The sequence below is a fragment of the Apteryx mantelli genome, chromosome 26 (assembly GCF_036417845.1).
Source record: "Apteryx mantelli isolate bAptMan1 chromosome 26, bAptMan1.hap1, whole genome shotgun sequence".
Classification (NCBI taxonomy): Eukaryota; Metazoa; Chordata; class Aves; order Apterygiformes; family Apterygidae; genus Apteryx; species Apteryx mantelli.
This window is the reverse complement of record NC_090003.1, coordinates 9,522,685-9,539,411: the sequence shown is the minus strand read 5'-3', so window position 1 is coordinate 9,539,411 and position 16,727 is coordinate 9,522,685. Positions and strand designations below refer to the sequence as shown.

The following is a 16,727-nucleotide window of genomic DNA, read 5'->3' as shown; positions in this document are numbered from 1 at the left end:
CCGCGGTGGCACCGGTCCTGGGCAAGGTGCTGGCCCTCGCTCTCAGAGCAGCCCCCCTCTCACGGCCCTCCTAAGCCCTGGACTTGTTTTTTTTGGGGGGGGGGGGTGAGGGATGCTGCACCCTCCCCTGCAGCTCGTGCAGAAACGTTTCGGGTACCAAAACATCCTTCTGCTCCCTCCCAGCCTGCGGCCAAGGATGGGCACGGAGGAGGCAGCCCTGAGCCCTGCCTCGCTTCACCGCGGGTAATCGAACCGTTCTTGCTGCTGCGATTGAAACTCCTCCCGCGTTGCGGAGGCTCTGCTCCGCTCAGGAGCAAGCGGGAGCCCGGAGCCGAGATCCCCCGGCTTGAACCAGCCCCGGCTGCGCTGCCCTTCTCCTGCGAAGGTGGGTACGTGCAGCTCTCCAATTTGGCCATTAGTGACTGGGACTTACTGGGGGTGCAGCTCTCGGCCGGGACAGGGAGGTGGCATTTGGGGCAGAGGAGGAAAGGACACGGTTTTATGTTGTTTTTTTGTGTTTTTTCACTTGGGTGGGTGTTTTTTGTTTTTTGCTTTGGGTGTTTTGGAGGGTTGTTTTTGTTTGTTGGTTTGAAGGGTTTTTAGTAAGTGGGATAAGCCCAGCCTTTTAATGCCCTTCTTCCTGCTTTAATTCCAGCACTCCTGGCCAGGCAAGGAGGAAGAGCCCTGCACCTCTTGCGCTGGCCAAAGGGAGGAACATGATGGAAGATGTGAGCCGGCTCCCTTGCGTTGTGGCCCTGCTTCTCTAACTGCAGCTCAGCTTTAAACCCTGCTTGTAAGTCCAAAGCCCCTTGAAGACGCACATAGCTATTAAGCTTTGAGATGATCATATTAATATGAAACTTCTATGTTTGAGTAAGCTTTATTCCCATGCTGGGCATTCCCCTCTTAAGGCCTTAAATTAGAAAAATCACATCTCGAAGGCCTTGTTCCATTGCAGATTTAGGGCAGAACAATTCTGAGGGAGGAGGCAGCTGGGATCCGGGCTTTGCTCTCAGGCCTGGGGTTTCTGGTGCCCGTAGCACGTTGTCACCATGTTCTCATATTGCCAGCAGCAGCGGCTACCAGCACGCTTACACGACCAAGAAATCACAGAGACTTTCTCTTTTTTTGAGTTTTCCATTTAATAATTTTTTTTTCTAAAATAAACCTTAATTTTTTGCGTTACAGATAACTTGCTTTAAGTGCTTTTTTTCCCAAGGTTGTAGCTGAGAAGCCACAGTGTGCGTCGAGCGTCAGTAGTACGGGAGCGGGGCCGGCGAGGCGGCGTCACTGCATGTAGGCGTAGCGCCAGTCCGTCAGGGGCACGTGCGTCTCCTTGATGGCCTGGGGAGACGTCCAGCGCAGGATGTAGTGGGGGCCACCAGGTTTGTCGTTGGTTCCTGTTCCGGGAGGAAAACAAGCAGCTGCAACTACGAGACAGAGGCTGCAGGATGGATCCTGTCCCGCGGGCAGCAAGGCAGAGCCCTGACACGAGGGACGCACGGAGGTGGGTGCTCTCTTTCCCCACGGGTGTTTTTCTCTCACCTGAGATGCGGGAGCCCCCGAAGGGCTGCTGAGCCACGACGGCGCCCGTCGACTTGTCGTTGATGTAGAAGTTGCCAGCGGCGTTTCGCAGGCGGTTCCTCGCTTCCTGGATGATGCTCCTAGAAGGAACGGAAGCGACTGGGTCAGCGTGGAGGATGGCGCAGGCTGGACAACGGTTGTGCAAAAAACATGTTGCACTTTAAATACATTCCAAGGGCCGTACAGACTCAGAGCTTGATTTGAATTATTGCAATTTTGTTTTGTTTTTTTCCAGGCACTCTTCCTCATTTAAATGTACTGCTATAGAATAAAGGTAGCTGTAACCACAGCCAAACAAAAGCCAAATAACTAACTTAAGAGGTCATCAAGCATAACAACTTCTATTCCTCTTAACCAATCTTTTTTAATAAGTAATTAAACCCCATCAAGCATTTCTGCTTCACACTCAACTAAAGTTTCTCATAAAATAATCGCAAAAAGAACTTGGATTTGACACTAGCAACACTTCCTAGCTCTTCATGGCTTAAAAATAATAAAATAATAATAAAAATAAATTTTAATAAAAATAAGTTTTCCTCTTAGCTTATATCTTTATTCTTCCAAGAGCTTGTGCTTCCTTTGGCTCTTCCCCTCTTGGAAAAATCATAAAATAAGGCCTGAAAAATGCTGTTTTGGTGAGGAAACTATCTCAGACGCGAAGTTCTGAGTGTCCGGGTGTTTGAACCTTGGGTCTTAGCCCTCCTCGCGGGGAGGAGGACTAAGAGCCCCGGGAGGCCGAGGGCGGCTGCCCCGACTCCTGGGGTGCCGCAGTCCTCCCAGCCGCCTCCTTGGGTTCCTTGCGGCTGAGCGTCCGTCCCGCAGGCTTTGCCCCTCCGCAGCCAGTCTCCGACCTCGAGCTGGAAAGCCCGGTGCTGCAAAGCACTTAGGTTCGAACCTGGCCCAAGAGGGGCAAGAGCTGCGTCATGGAAGCTCTGCCAAGAAACATGGGGAACCCAAGCAGGCAGCTGGGCAGGGCTGTGCGGCCCCCCCTGAGTCTGGACAGCCCCCTCCAGGGTTACAGTGCTCTCAGCCCTCCTGCTCAGGAGGGCCAGAAGCCAGAGGCATATCCTCCCGGACACGCCAACCCCGACATCTGAGATGGTTTCTCACCGAAAAAGCATTTTTTGAGCAAGAAACCATCTTAGAGGCATCTCCTTCCATCCTGAGCCGAAAGAGAGCTAAGAGCAGTGTAAGCCGCAAGGAAATGGCTTTTTTCATCCTTGCCAGGTAGCGCGGAGGCTCCGGAGAGAAGCGAGCAACGCGCCGTGGACGTAGCTGCCCCGCAAGGAGGAAGAAAGCCCTTTCCCCTCTGCTGCAAATGGTTGCGGACTGCTGCGCTATCTCAGCAGGCCACAAAGCAGCGGGAACCGAACGCGGAGCGTCCAGGCTGCGCTTGTGCGGCTTTTGGCACTTACTTCTCCTGGGCGAAGACTGCCCCCGTGAGGCCGTAGGGCGTCGTGGTGTCGATGAGCTCCAAGATGTCCTTGTACCGCTTCTCCGGGTAGACGTACACGGTGAGGACGGGGCCAAAAATTTCCTGCAGAGCCAAACAGAAGCATTCGGACATCGGGGAGAACTTCCTCGCACACCCCGCGGGCGCCTTGGCGCTGAACTAGCTAAAGCCACGACAAAGAGGGAAGAGGAATGTCCCTGCACCACCTCACCGTCCAGAGCCAGTCAACTCATTTCAGCGCAGCTGCAGTGTCCAGCAGACACCTCGGGATGGGGGTCTAGGGCCTGTTCTGCCCTTCTACTGCCATCTCTCCCCCTGCCCAGGCTCCCACCGAGCTGCTCTCACCTCCTTCATGATAGGATCCTTTGGGTCTTTGCTCTCCACAATGCACGGCTCGATGAAATACCCAACGCTGTCGTTGCAGCCGCCTCCTGCCAAGATGGTGAGATTGGAGGACGTCTTGGCATGCTCGATCCATTTCTTTATACGGGCGAAAGACTGAAAAAAAAGAATAAAAGCCTGTGAGTTTGGGGGTCTCAAAGGAGGTCTCTCTATTCTGGAAGTGGGGCTGGGGGAATGTGGGCAATGTCTTTCAGGGCTACGCTGCTCTTAGCTCTCTTCTGGCTCAAGAGGGCTGGGAGCTTGAAGTACAACCCCAGACACTCCGAACCTTATGTCTAAGATATCTTCTCATCAAAAAAAAGCACTTTTCAACCCAAGGTTTGAAACTGGCTTAAGAGGGGCAGTAACTGTGGTATGGACGCTAGGCCAGGGAGGAAGGATTCCCTGCTAAGGGACGTGGGGAACCCAAGAAGGCAGTGAGGAGAAGAGGACTGTGGTGTCCAGGCAGTCTCCTTCATGGTTACACTGCTCTTAGTCCTCCTCCTGCTCTGGAGGGCTGGGAGCCAGAGATGCAGTCTCAGACACTCCGAACCTTACGTCCGAGATGATAGTTCCTCACCAAAAAAGTACTTTTCAAGAGGGGCAGTGACAAAGGGATGCAATTCTTTGGGAAGGAGGGAGAGCTCCCACATCCCTATCGCTGATATTCTGACACTAATCACCGACTTCCACACTTCACCCAAGGCTTAAATAAAACAAGCGTGGTGGTGCTACTCTGGTGCACCAGGAGAAACAGGACACTTGCGCTTACCTTGTCATCAATCACCGCGGAGAAAAATGTCCCGAAGTCCTGGGCAGGCTGTGGGAGGAAAGAAAGGAGAAGGTGTAAGGGCCGTGCTGTGCCAGAAAGGTAACTCTAAAATACGGAGTTGAAATTCCCAGAAGAACCCTTTTTCCCCCACTCTGAAACACACCTCTCGTGGAGGGGACAAGCTGCCCATTTTCAATTAGTCTGCAGTAGTCGGTGACTTACACAATCCTTCCTGCAGACGCCGGCTACAAGTTAATTTCTAATCACCAAAAAAAGATGGGGGGGGGGACCGAGGGGTGGTGGTGGGGAGAAGCAGCGGATAAAAAGCTCGGTTCAATAGGAATTAGTAGCCAGTTACTGCAGTCTCTAATCCCATCAGCCACCCGCTGAGCTGCAAAGCCCTTCAGCAGCCCAGCAGCTCTACTCACGTCTCCCACTTTGATCTTCCTGTGCTCCTCCAGCAGCTTCGCTTTGATCTGGGGCCACAGCGAGTCCGGGGCGTAGAGGCGGGAGCAAGCCGAGCATTTTTGGCCGCCGTACTCGAAGGCCGAGCGCAGGGTCCCGTTCACCACGCTGGACACGTCGGCCGAGCTGTGCACGAGGTGGAAGTTCTTCCCGCCGCACTCTGGTTTCCGAGAGGAGGAGGAAAAGGAAGCGGCGAGTGAGGAGTTGTCCCGGCTGTGCAACTGGGAGAGCACAAGCTCGGGCCAGTCCCAAACTCCCTGAACACCTCTAAATGCCCAGGGCTCGGCATTAGCCATTCTGCGTCCCCAAATTACCTCCAGCCAGACGCGGGAAATTGCGGTACCGGTCCAGGTTTTCGGACACCTGCTTCCAGAGGCGCTTGAAAGTCCTGAAAGAGAAAAGAGGAGCTGGTTAGAAAGCTCTTGCGTTTGCACACAAGGGGAAGGTGGAAAAGGCAGGTCCAGGTCTTGGCCCTGCTGCAGAGGAGCCCGCACCAAACCCGTAGGTCCATCCCCGAAGGAAGGGACGCCCTGCAAGCTGGAAAGGAGATGCCAGCCGAGAACGAGGCCCTAGACACCAAAGCAATGGGCACTACAGAACCACCCGAGATTTTCAAACATAAGAAACAGCTGAAGTGTCACAGGGAGGAAGAAAGAAGAAAACATCCAGCAGAAGTTTCCTGTTCTTCTCCTTTCCCCCCTTCTTTACTGTGACAAACCCCTCGGCTGCAAAACAATAAAAATGCTAATAAACTCCCACCAGGAGGCACAGCCACTAATACTAATTTATGAGCTTCCCACCTTTAAAGCACGACGCTCATCAGACCATGTCATTTGCCGGTTGAGCCGGGCCCCCGGGTTTAACAGCCCGGTGCCTTTGGGAGCGACGCTCCGGGGCGGCTGCCGGGGCCCTCGGAGTCACTAACGCACCCTGAAGCGCTGGCAGGGCGCGAGTTTGCAAATCTCCCCGGAAAAAAGGAGGCACGTGCTTGAAACGCCCATTTAGCAGGACCCGGACGCCTTCGCGCGGCAAAGTCACAGTCCCTTAACGCCTGCCAGCGGGGAGAAGAGGGAATAAACGGCGCTCCGCTTCGCCCTGGCATCGCTCAGCAAGTGCTGGGCGGGTGGTTGAGCCAAATTAGAGCATCTCCGGGAGACAGGTCAGTGTCCCCTCAATGCCCCCTTTCGCAGGAGAAGTTCATCCATCCTGTGGTTTGAGTTTAGCGGCAGAAACTCCCTGATATTAAACACTCCCCCAAGCAGGCGCTCGCGGGACCGGTGTTACGAACAGGCATCCAGCACCGCCTAAGCTGCCGGCTGCGGCTCCTCGGAGAACAGCGCAGCCCGGATTGGCGCGCCTCTCCCCCGCCCCACTTACGGCACGCTGCCGGTGAAGTTGAGCCCGCAGAAGTGCTCGGAGCCGGTGACGGCGTCCCCGAAGACGGGCCCGTCGGCCGGCACGAACTGAATGACGTCGGGAGGGAGCCCGGCTTCGAGGAGGATCCTGTACACAGCGTAGCTGGACAGCACGGCCGTGTCGCTGGGCTTCCACAGCACCACGTTGCCCTGGGGCGAGAGGAGAAAGTCAGCGCGGCGAGAAACCCACCACGGGTGCAACCAGCTCAGGGACACCAACGCCGCAGCAGATGGGATCAGAGCAAGGACACCCTTGGCGGCACGTGCGCGCGGGTGCTTCGCAGGCGCTCCGCACCCTGCTCTCTCCTACCTTTCCACTCCGAGCGCCGGGTTTGGGAAGCGCCGTGACCATCCAGGTCAGCTAAAGGCACGAGAGCCCTTCCCTTGCACGCCGCGAGCTGCCACCGGGTCGCTCCACCACCCCGGCCATCGCCTGTCACCCCGGCCCTGCTGCGCCCCGCGTTCCCCGACAGCGGCCCCAAAACACCGACCTGCTTTCCGCCTCGGGAAATCGAGGGATAGAGCAGCTAAGAAACATGCTTATGCCGTTACAGGCACCGTCCCTTGCTGCGAGCAGGTTCGTGCAGAACCCAGCAGGTGCTCGCGCCAAGCCAAGGAGCGAAAGAAAAGCCCGAGCCTGGATTAACGGTGCACAAACAAACAGCACGAGCGGCCGGAAAACACGGCGCTAAAATCCTGACGGAGGCGTCCCACCCCTTTGGCTCCGCGCCACCTGCCTCTTCCTCCTCCTGCGCGCAGGCAGCCCTGCGGGGCCCCCGCGTCCCCCCCCCGACCCCCAGCCCTTCCCCTCCGAACGGCGACGGCGCTAAGTCACGCTCGGCAAAAACTTCTGGCGGAACCGTGCAAGCGGATACAGGCCGCGGTCGGAGACGGGATGCCAGGGCAGCCTGGCTACCCGGGCAGCGCGGCCCCAGGAAATCCTGCTCCGACACTGCAGTGGCATTAATCATATTGATCCATCCAGTTATCCGGCCAAGCGCAATGTTTAATCCGCTGGGAAGCGCGCTGCAGCGACCAACGTACCCATTGCTACGGCACTGATTAACACGCACCGATTAATAACTTACCAGTGTCTCCCCGGTACCGCAGGGCAGGAGCTTTCTGCACGCATCTACTCCCCATCACCCCCCAAAAAACATTTCCCAGCTCCCCGTCCCGTGTTAGCTTTGTCTTCTTCCTTCACTCTCCCCATTCCTCCCTTCCAAAATTCATAGGTTTGTGTGCTGCATCTTGCACGCCGCTTTAAAAAGCGACCACTGTAAATTAAAAGCTTGGTGCTTTCCCTAATCTCAGCCTCTTCCATCGCTAGTACAGGACACCGCTGCTGGAGGGGACTGTATTTGACACCAGGATTAAATCTGAGGTCCTAAGTAGTAAAGAGTTGGGGACAATTTTTGTTTTCCCTGCACAACAGATTAATTAATCCCGGCCCAAACCCAGCGTGGGTTATTGCCCAGTCTCTCCCCAGAATTCGCCCCGCAAGGGCAGGCATGCGCTGGGCACGCTCAGGACGCACGGGGACGCGTACAGAAACGCCACCGACCATTACTCCGACTTTTCAGCCCGTCCTCCGCGGCTGCCGGGATCTCGCAGGTCCCTGCCGAACGCCGGGGCCGCGACGCGCTCGCTCCTACCTTTGCCCTCCGTTCCCAGGGTCTCCTCCAAGAGGAACGAGAGCAACTGCTCCGGCACCGCTAGCCGGGCTGCTGCTATCACTCCCCGCTAGCGCTTTCGTAGGCGATCGCGCCTAGAAACCCGATTCGCGGAGCAAGCGCCGCGCAGGAGAACCAAAACCCCTCTGTATTTCTCATCTCCTCTCCCTCCTGCAGCACCCGACCCGCTCCCGAGCTAAAACCCGGCCTCGCGGCAGGAAGGTCCCTTACGGCAGGATAAAAACCTCGGGCGCAGGCACCTCTTCTGCTCTCGGAAGAGCCGGTTTGGGACCTTCCCCCTTTTCCAGCACTTCCCCCCATCACAGGTGCTCAGGGGACAGAGCTAACAGCCAGGCACTGGGACACCTGGCTGTAATCCAAAAAAACCTGAGTCTAATTTTATTCAAGAAGAAAACCAGGTGACCCCAAGCGCATCTGATACCCTCTGAGGGGTGAAGGTGGCTGCGCTCAGTTTTGTAGGTGTTTGTAGGTGCAGAGACACCTTAAAACAGCGAGCGCAAAGCTCTTTCCAGAGTGGTTCCTCCGTCCCCCTGGAAAACAACCGGAGGATAAATTGTAATCTGAGACCCGTTTGCAGAGCCCAGGCCAGGCAAACAGCGGCCTCAGGGAGGCCAGGCCCCTCTCCCAGCCCTGGGCTCCCGCGTGTCCCTCCAGCCCATCCTCTCTGGCTCTGGCTCTCCCTCGAGCCCCGGTGGAAGCAGATACCTGCCGCGACACTCACCATCAAAGCCGGAGCCCCTGCCAGGTTCCCACCGATCGCCGTGAAGTTGAAGGGCGAGACGGCTGCCACGAAACCCTGCGGGCGGGTGGGCAAAGGGACCGGTTACACAGCGCTGTGCTCCCGCCCCGGGCTGCCTCCGGAGGCTCCGGCACCGGCCCCTCCGCTCACCTCCAGCCCCCGGTAGACCATGCTGTTGGTGCTGATGTCCACGCTGAGCGGCTGGCTGTTCTCCAGCTCCACCGCGTACTTGGCGTTGAAGCGGAAGAAGTCTATCAGCTCGGCGGCCGCATCGATTTCCGCCTGGATGACCGTTTTACCCTGAGAGCGGAGCGGAGAGAAGCAACATGGAGGATCCTCCTCCGCACCGAGGAGCGGGGCGGCACCTCGGCCTATAGAATGAAAACGCGGGGGGAACGCAACAGCTGGGAGCCCAAGCGACGCGGCCCGGCGCATCCGGACGCGGTGTACGGGTTCCCTCCGCTACGCTGAGCGCGCTCGACCCCCTGCGAGCCTCCTCCCCGCTACAGGCCCTTCTAACGTTACGGCCGTTCGCATCCTTCCCGTGGCCAAGAAACAGCTCAGAGGCTCTTCCCACCTCGTGTGCCCAGGTGCCCCCTTCCCAAACACCACCCCATGCACCCCAGCTACCCCCCCCGGGGCCATCCCACCTGCCTCTTACCTGCCCCACCATGGTTTTGGCCAGCACCTCTGCTCGCCGCGGGCCGCTCAGCAGCTCAGCTGCCTTGAGGAAGATCTGGGCTCGGTCCTGGACAGGCTTCAGGTCCCATTCCCTCCTGGCCGCCAAGGCAGCGTTGATGGCTCTGTTAATGAGGTCCTGCAGAGCAGAAGGGGAAACAGCAACGCTGAGGAACTCGCTCCCTCTCCACTTCTGCAAGGAGTCAGGCAGGAAGGGGAGGTGAGGGGCCACCTACCCCTGCATAACCCCCCTAGAAGATAAGGACAAGCTACTAGAGGCTCTCTAAAGCCAGGCGAAGCGCAGTCGCTTCTTCTGTAAAAGCCAGCAGCTATTTCAGGGCAGGGTACGAGGGTCGAGCTCCCTCTTCCAGCAGAGGCTGCCAGAGAAACCCGCAGCCCAGTTGCCTCATCACCTACGCTGGCGTCCGGCCAGGGTGGCGCGGTCACCGTCCCGGTCACCGTCCCATCTGCAGGACGACTAGTGAGCTCTGCCCCGCGAGCGAACGCGAGGAAGAGGGCCCGGCAGCGAGGCGTGCTCACCTTGTCAGCGTAGCAGAACTTGGCCACCTTGTGCGAATGATTGAAGGGCTGAAAAGAGAAGGAAAACCTCCGTAATTTCCCTCTCGCCCGATACAACCCCCCTGCTGTCGCTGCTTCAAGGAAGAAGAGCTTTCCGCCAAACTCACCGACAGCTGGTACCGCACAGTGGACGTCCACACCTCTTCTCCCCCGACCACGCATGGGATGGCTTCCGTCTTGTCCTTCAGCTCGCCAAGCGCCTAGCGAGGGAACGGCACCGCGTCAGGAGCTGCAGCACCAGGTTTCCCTCCCTCCCTTAGTGGGCTACAGGCTGGAGGAAGCCAGGCTGAGCCCAAGTTCAAACGCGAGCTGTCCCCAAAGCGCCCCTCCGGCCCGGCCGAGGAGCCGGGTGGCACAGGGGGGACGCGTGGTTGCTCCGTGTGGCGTTACCTTCTGGAGAGCAGCTCGCTCGGGGCTCCCTGGCTTGAATTCCAGGATGGGCTCGTTGGCCACCTCGATGGCGGAGTGGTGCCGCCATCTCCGCCTAGGACGAAAGCGAAACGGATGCCGAAATGCCCCCCGACTTCCTTCGCCTGGTCCGTACTGCCATCCGCCCCGGCCTCCCCACTCCGTACCGCCAAACGCCCCACGCTTTATCGCTTAACTCGTTGCTCCCAGCAAAAGGAGCCGTGCGAGTCCGGGCACGGCACCACACTAACGCATCTGCGCTCCACCGTGCCCTGGCGGCGGGTGATTACACCCGAGTTGGGCACCGAACCCGCGTGTTCACCCCGGGCAGCTCTGCCCTCGCCTCGCTGCGAGCTGGAGATATGGGGCTCCGCCAGCTCGGGAAAAAGGAACTTCCAAGGGAGATTTTGCCTCGAGCAAACGGGCGATGGGGCTGCCAGGGCAGAAGGGGCCCCGGGTTGCTCCAAACCGGTGCCGCAGCGTGGCAGCACCACGCGTGCCCCCCTCGGGCCCAGGCTTCGGGCCGAGCTCAGCGCACGCCGGAGGCAGAAAGCAGAGGCTCCAGGCTACGCACTTTGCCAAGCTGGTTTCGGCCTTAAATCACGTGCCCCCAAAGGGGCAAATAAAAGAACCCGCTGAGAACCGAAAGCACAGCGTTCGCGCGAGAAACGCTAGAAACAGCCACAGCCGGAGGGGAGGGGGGGAAACGGGGTTTCGCCACGCCACGCGCCGCCGTTTTGCAGGAAGGGGCTTTTCCGGGGCCCGAAAAGCGGCTCCGAGGCCCCCCCCCCGGGCCGGGGAAGGAGCGGAGCCGAGCGGAGGGAGCGGCCCGGGCCGCGGCAGCACTCACCCGGCGCCGCGCAGCGCCCGCCACATCGCGGCCGCGTTCCCACGGCCCCCGCTCCCACGGCCCCGCGTCCCCGCCGCCGCCGCGCGCGCCGCTCCCCACCGCCCCGCCCCCCCCGCCGCGGGGCGGTGCCGCGCGCCGCCAATGGGAGCCCGCCCCCCCACCCACCCCGCGCGGGCGGGCGCGCCTAGCAGAAAGGGAAAGGATTAAAATAAATAAATAAATAAATAAAACTGCCTGTTCCTGGCACCGGCGGCACGGCCGCGCGGGGCGGGCGGGCGGCTGCGGCCTTCTCGTGCCTGCGACCTGCGGGCAAGAAAGGAAGAAGCAAGCTGAAGGCGGCGAGGCGCAGTGGCTTTTTTAGGGAATAATAAAAATAAATAAAAATAAAAATAAAAAAAGAGTGGACTATTAAGAGGGTATCGCGCAGGGCAACGCTCAGCCCGGAAGGGGTTTGCTGACTCAGAGCAGAGGAACGCAAAGCAGCAGAGCAGCCTGCGCCTTTTTAAAGGGAATTAGAGCACCTTTTCGGTGCCTTTTGGCATCTCCTGGCTCAGGCAGGGGCCTCGTTGGAGGCTGAGCCTCTCTCGTACGGTCGCTCCGCGCCTGGCCAGGCGCAGAGGAAGGTCCCCCCGGGTGCCAGGGGGCTGAAGGGGGGAGCAGCTCTTTCCCGGCTGCTGAGCTACAAGGGCAGCTCGTCTACCAGCGTCGTGCAGCACAACAATTGATACACGGACAAGAACCAGGAGTTTGGCATTTATTTTAATTTTTTTTTTCCTTGTAACCAGAGAATTACTGTAACCCGTTTTCATCGGCAAGCTTCCGAACGCCCCCTTTTCACGGAGAAGCCCGTTTGGGACGCCACTTGGCAAATCAAACATTCATAACTCAGTTTACACATGGAGCCCCAAAGGATGAACCAGGAGCCCGGCGCCTCTCCGGGAGCAGCGGCCCGGCCGGGGACGGCAGCGCCGGGAGCGGACCCGCGCCCCGCCGGAAGCGAGGGGGGCCAGGGAGAGAACGAGGGGGTACGGGGAGCTGGAGAGCAGCCCTCGAGCGGATGGGTGTTTTGGCACTAATGGGAAAAGGGAGATAATCCGCCGGAGCTCACAGGAGTCCAAACGCTTGTGGCTCTCGCTGCACGTTTCTCAGTGCCCCTTCCAAAAGGAATTAGGTTTCTGAAGCCTTGGATGGTCTCAAATCCACTGCCAGTAAGCGCACGCAACGCTCGGTCTGCTTTTAAATGCTAAGGACGGACTTTGCAGACGGAGGAAATGATTTAAACCTGAACTCGGGGCGAGGGACCGCAGCTCTTCCGGAGCAAGCTTAGGAACTGGTTCATCCTTGGACCTTTCCTTACCAGAGATCAAATAGCATTATCAGTTAAGTCTTTTTCTTTAAAAGAAGCTAATATACAGAATATAAAGCACAATATTTACAACGGTACGGTAAACAGTTTCATTTCCACACTGATCAGTAGTCTGTTTTCATGTGTATAAAACAAATTCTTATATGACCTAAGAGAAACGGACAGGAAGTGACATGGCATGGGAACAGATGAATCGATATCCTCCATTTAAACACTTTAAATAATAAATAACCGTTTTTGGCAGAACTGAGCTACGTACACTTTAGCCACAGGTAACGTGTTTCAAAGACTAAATTGCGTGTTTCTTCGGGTGAAACCACATTATACAGGAAGTGTGTCTAGTGACCAAGCTTTTAATCATCCTAAACCCTTTCTAATTAAAAAAACAAAAACCAAACTTTTAGGATTTTAGATTAAATCTGCTTAGGGATTGTCAGTTCAGGCAGCCAACAAACCACACGAATTCGGTTTGTAGCACAGCGGTACTGGAGTGTTCTGCCATGGAAATGACACAGACTATCAGTTTCAAAGCCCTGGGCAAAGCGCCCCAGGTTTTTTCCTTAAGCATTAACATCTTCCTTTCCTCCACGGACCGACCTAGGCAGGCTTAAAAGCGCCCCCTCGCTTACCAAGGTGCTTCCGCATGGGAGTGCCTCAAATTAGAGAGGCGGGAACCTTGATTCCGAGAAGCATCACCAAACATCCATCCCTTACAATACAATTCTTGCTTCTTCAAAAGAAGCAGCTTGAAAGGCTTCTGCGAATGCAGAAGAGTCTCAAGACACTGAACTACGCACAAAAACAGACACACACACAAAAAAACAAAGCACGTGTTTTTTTCCACTACTCTGCCAGAGACTTGTGTTCAAGCCTTCAGCGGTTCCCCTCTCTCGCTCTCGCCAGGAGCGGGTTGGCGAGGAGCTGAATTTACAGTCTGGCAGGTAGGATTTCTAGTTCACCTTTAAACCCAGCATTTTTCACTCAAGGATACTACGCGTTGCCTTGACTGGCGATTTCTGTTCTCGTTTAAAACTCAAACTGGTAGAAGTTCCATTTTAATAAAAGCCTAAAGTCAAGCATTTAGGTGACTTAACGCTGAAGGAAAACGTTTTAAAACCTGTGCGTTCCCCTCCAACCCAAGTCCCCGACCAGCGCAAGAGAATCAAACCCCAGAAGTCCCGAAGCAAGATGCTGAAAATCCTCATCAGGGTATTACACCGCAGAACACGGTACGGGAAAAGCCTGGTCCATCTCATTAGCCGACCAGAGTTAAACCGCGATTTAACATTCACCACGTTGTCATTTCTTAGCCTTGTTGCAGTAAGTCTCATGTTAAAACGTTCAACTCTAAAATGAAGCACTCGCAAACGCGAAACACAAAGACTTCCCAGCATTGCGGGTCTCTTCATCGCACGTTCCAGGCACCAATGTTCTTCTCGTCTTTCCGGAGCCAAGGGAAACATAAGCAAATCGCCGCTTTGTAGAGACTGCAGTGCTGCGGTACGGCTGTGAGCACCCACCTATCGCCGCTGCTTTCACTCAGCCCGTCTTGGACCGGTGACAGAGCTGGTATTTTCGCTGGCAGGAATAGTCACGCCAGAACATCTCTTATTACAGGGAAACAGCGTTCGGTCTGTGCTCGGGCCCGATTCTGCCCTATTATTTTGTTTCATCTAGTTACCTCCAATTTACAGTCGCTCCGAGCGAGCGATGGGCGAGTGCGTCACAGCCAAGCCTGTTCGGTTGCTTCTGTGTTGTCACTTGAAACCGTTTGAGAATCTGGAGTCTCATCAAAGCAGAAGAGATTTTACAAGGGAATAATTGTATTTGCTAACAGAAATCCGTTTGCACTTTAAAAACCTCTAATAAAAATAGAATATATACTGTGGTATTTATAAATACATTACACATTTAGCTTAGTTCAGTTCCATTACATCTCCCCCCTCCCAAACTTTTTAAAACAATTTTGATTTTTTGTCATCTGAACTAATATGATAGTTACTAAATCCTTGAAAAATGTTTGTATCTATGATTCTTTGGACGGTTTTTGAACAACATGCATCCACAAAAGCAACTGCCATTTGTGTACTGAAAACATTTTGTACAAATCCATTTTAGTAATTTGATCTATTATTACACTGCTAACAAGCAAAAAAATTTGCTTCCTTGAAATCCCCTTTTAAAAAATGAGAAACAATGAGGAGGATTTTCTGATTAGAAGTCTAAAAAAGTGTCAATATGACACCGCATTAAGAATAGAAAACAAAAATAAAGTATTTACAGCTTTACAAAGGAAAAAAAAAACAACAAAAAAAGAGGTCATCAAAATCATTTCCAGCATTTTCACAATTTTTTTCTGGCAAGCTTTTGCTCTGGTTGCTACAGAGTGGTTAAACGCAAACAGAACAGGACCACTGTCAGTTAAATCAGCAGCATCATTTCAAACTAAACTAACCAGAAACTCGCTAGGGAAACTACCAAGGACCAACCCTCCTAACTACCAAAAGGTTGACCACCAGCTATTAAATCCTATACAGCCTAGATGAAAATAAAACCCCAATCCCAGGTATAAAAACATCTTTTTCTCTTGTTAAAGTGGATTACATACGGTTATAAGAAACAGACACCAACAACCATGGTAATTCACCATCATACACATCACCATCGTACACGTTATTTCTATACTCTTTACTATAGTCCCACATCCCTTATACTTACGAACAAATGCAGCCCCCGTACAGATGCTCCTCATAATTATGGCTATGAGATAAACTGTAGGTTACAGGTAACTTGTATTGACAGCTAAATATCCGCTTCCTCATTCAGCTCACACTGTCAAACTGAGGATATTCTCTCCTACCTCAACACACCAGCTACTAGTTTCAGGAACACTCAGCCTCTTCCCTACTAGGACGCTGAGTTTCAAAGAAAAAATTAAAATTAAAAAAACCCTGCAGCTAAGCTGGGCGGCTGTTCAGATCGCTCGGTTTCTCCGGTACCCACGAGCGCTTCGCAGTCTGAGGACAGCGGAACGGCAGCCTCCGAGGGGGCTGCCTCGCCGCGCCAGGAGATCGCTGAACGATGCCTCCGCCAAAAGCCCCCTAACGCGGTGCGGACGTTCAGCTTTGGCAGAGGGTTTCTCAGCCTCGTGAGAAACGACGCATTTAGCAGCTCAAGTTCCAACAGGCTCGATAGCCTTAAGAATACTTGAAGGAAAACATGCAGTCCCCGGTCCCCTCAAATAAATATCACAATTGATATTTCTTGCCCCTGCCCACCCACCCCAACCTTGCAGCCTTAACAAACGTAACATTTACCACTTTGGCCACATAAAAAAATCATAGGAATGAGCACTTTGGAATAAGGTTTCTTTTTCAGAGAAAAGTTATATGCGTCTATGTGACGAAACAGGCTTTGAAAAAGCCACTAACTAACAACACAAGAACCAAGAAGTTACTAGCTACTATGAATAACTGCACTGAGTATTTCAAACAGCAAGGAAACCCCAGGAATATCCTTGAATCTCTTTTTATGGACGGAAGTCACTGATGGATCACTTTGGATCCGGACGGATCATTGTAGCTCTCTCCACTCTGAAAATCACAGGGAGCCCATCGGACCGGCATGGCCTAAAAGCACCATCGTGCCTAAGCAGGAGACGGATCTAAGTAGAGATGAAAACTCTGGGCAGCACCGCGCAAAACTCAGATTGCGGGGACCGTTTCATCCCCACCGCGACAGTGCTTGCGGAAACCCTCCGGCTTTCCACCCCGCAAGATGGGGAGGCATTTTCTGCCTAGAAATGCACCGTCTGCTGAAACACTCGGGCTCCTTTAGGAAGGAAGCAACGCCAATCGGTACCGGCTGCTTGCTTACAAAGCAATCCCGCTGATTGCGGATCAATAAATAGGAGAGGCTTGGAAACGAAAAGGTTGGCCATCTTAGCTCCACAAAACACTGAGAAGGTGCTTTAATCTGGTATTTCCCTGTCCAGCCTTAGCACTGCTCCTCCATAACAGTTTCTAAATTTTCTGGCAGGAAAAAAGATACATTTGGTATTTATACTCAAGTCTCGCAAGTGCTAGTTAACTATACAGTAACTTTTAGGCAGTATTAACTGTACTTTCAATCTTGGCCTAAAAAAATAATAATAAAAAAGTGTATTGGCTTAGGTTTACACCCTGTTTTTACCTGGTTGAGGTGCTACAACTCCCCTTAATAACCATAAGCAGCCTGTTCATGCCAGAGCTTCCTCCGTTACCAAGAAATCAGACTTTTGATGCTGCTTTCTCTGGTTTCAGAAATACAGAGAGATTGACAAATAAAGCCTAGGTCTTCTCACT

The 16,727-nt window shown here is 54.4% G+C and overlaps 1 protein-coding gene across 1 annotated transcript; it reads right to left on the bottom strand.

The window, feature by feature from the left end:
• Nucleotides 1-1,129: 1,129 nt before the first annotated feature.
• ALDH4A1 (aldehyde dehydrogenase 4 family member A1) lies at nucleotides 1,130-11,055 on the bottom strand. The gene is made up of 15 exons (XM_067311023.1): nucleotides 11,019-11,055; nucleotides 10,151-10,244; nucleotides 9,868-9,960; nucleotides 9,722-9,769; nucleotides 9,165-9,320; nucleotides 8,654-8,803; nucleotides 8,486-8,560; nucleotides 6,033-6,220; nucleotides 4,970-5,043; nucleotides 4,619-4,815; nucleotides 4,191-4,238; nucleotides 3,383-3,535; nucleotides 3,000-3,121; nucleotides 1,546-1,664; nucleotides 1,130-1,400 (listed from the first exon to the last, which is right to left on the bottom strand). Exons 1-15 carry the CDS (start codon nucleotides 11,042-11,044, stop codon nucleotides 1,288-1,290), a joined length of 1,656 nt encoding a protein of 551 aa, XP_067167124.1. The 5' UTR covers nucleotides 11,045-11,055; the 3' UTR covers nucleotides 1,130-1,287.
• Nucleotides 11,056-16,727: the final 5,672 nt, after the last annotated feature.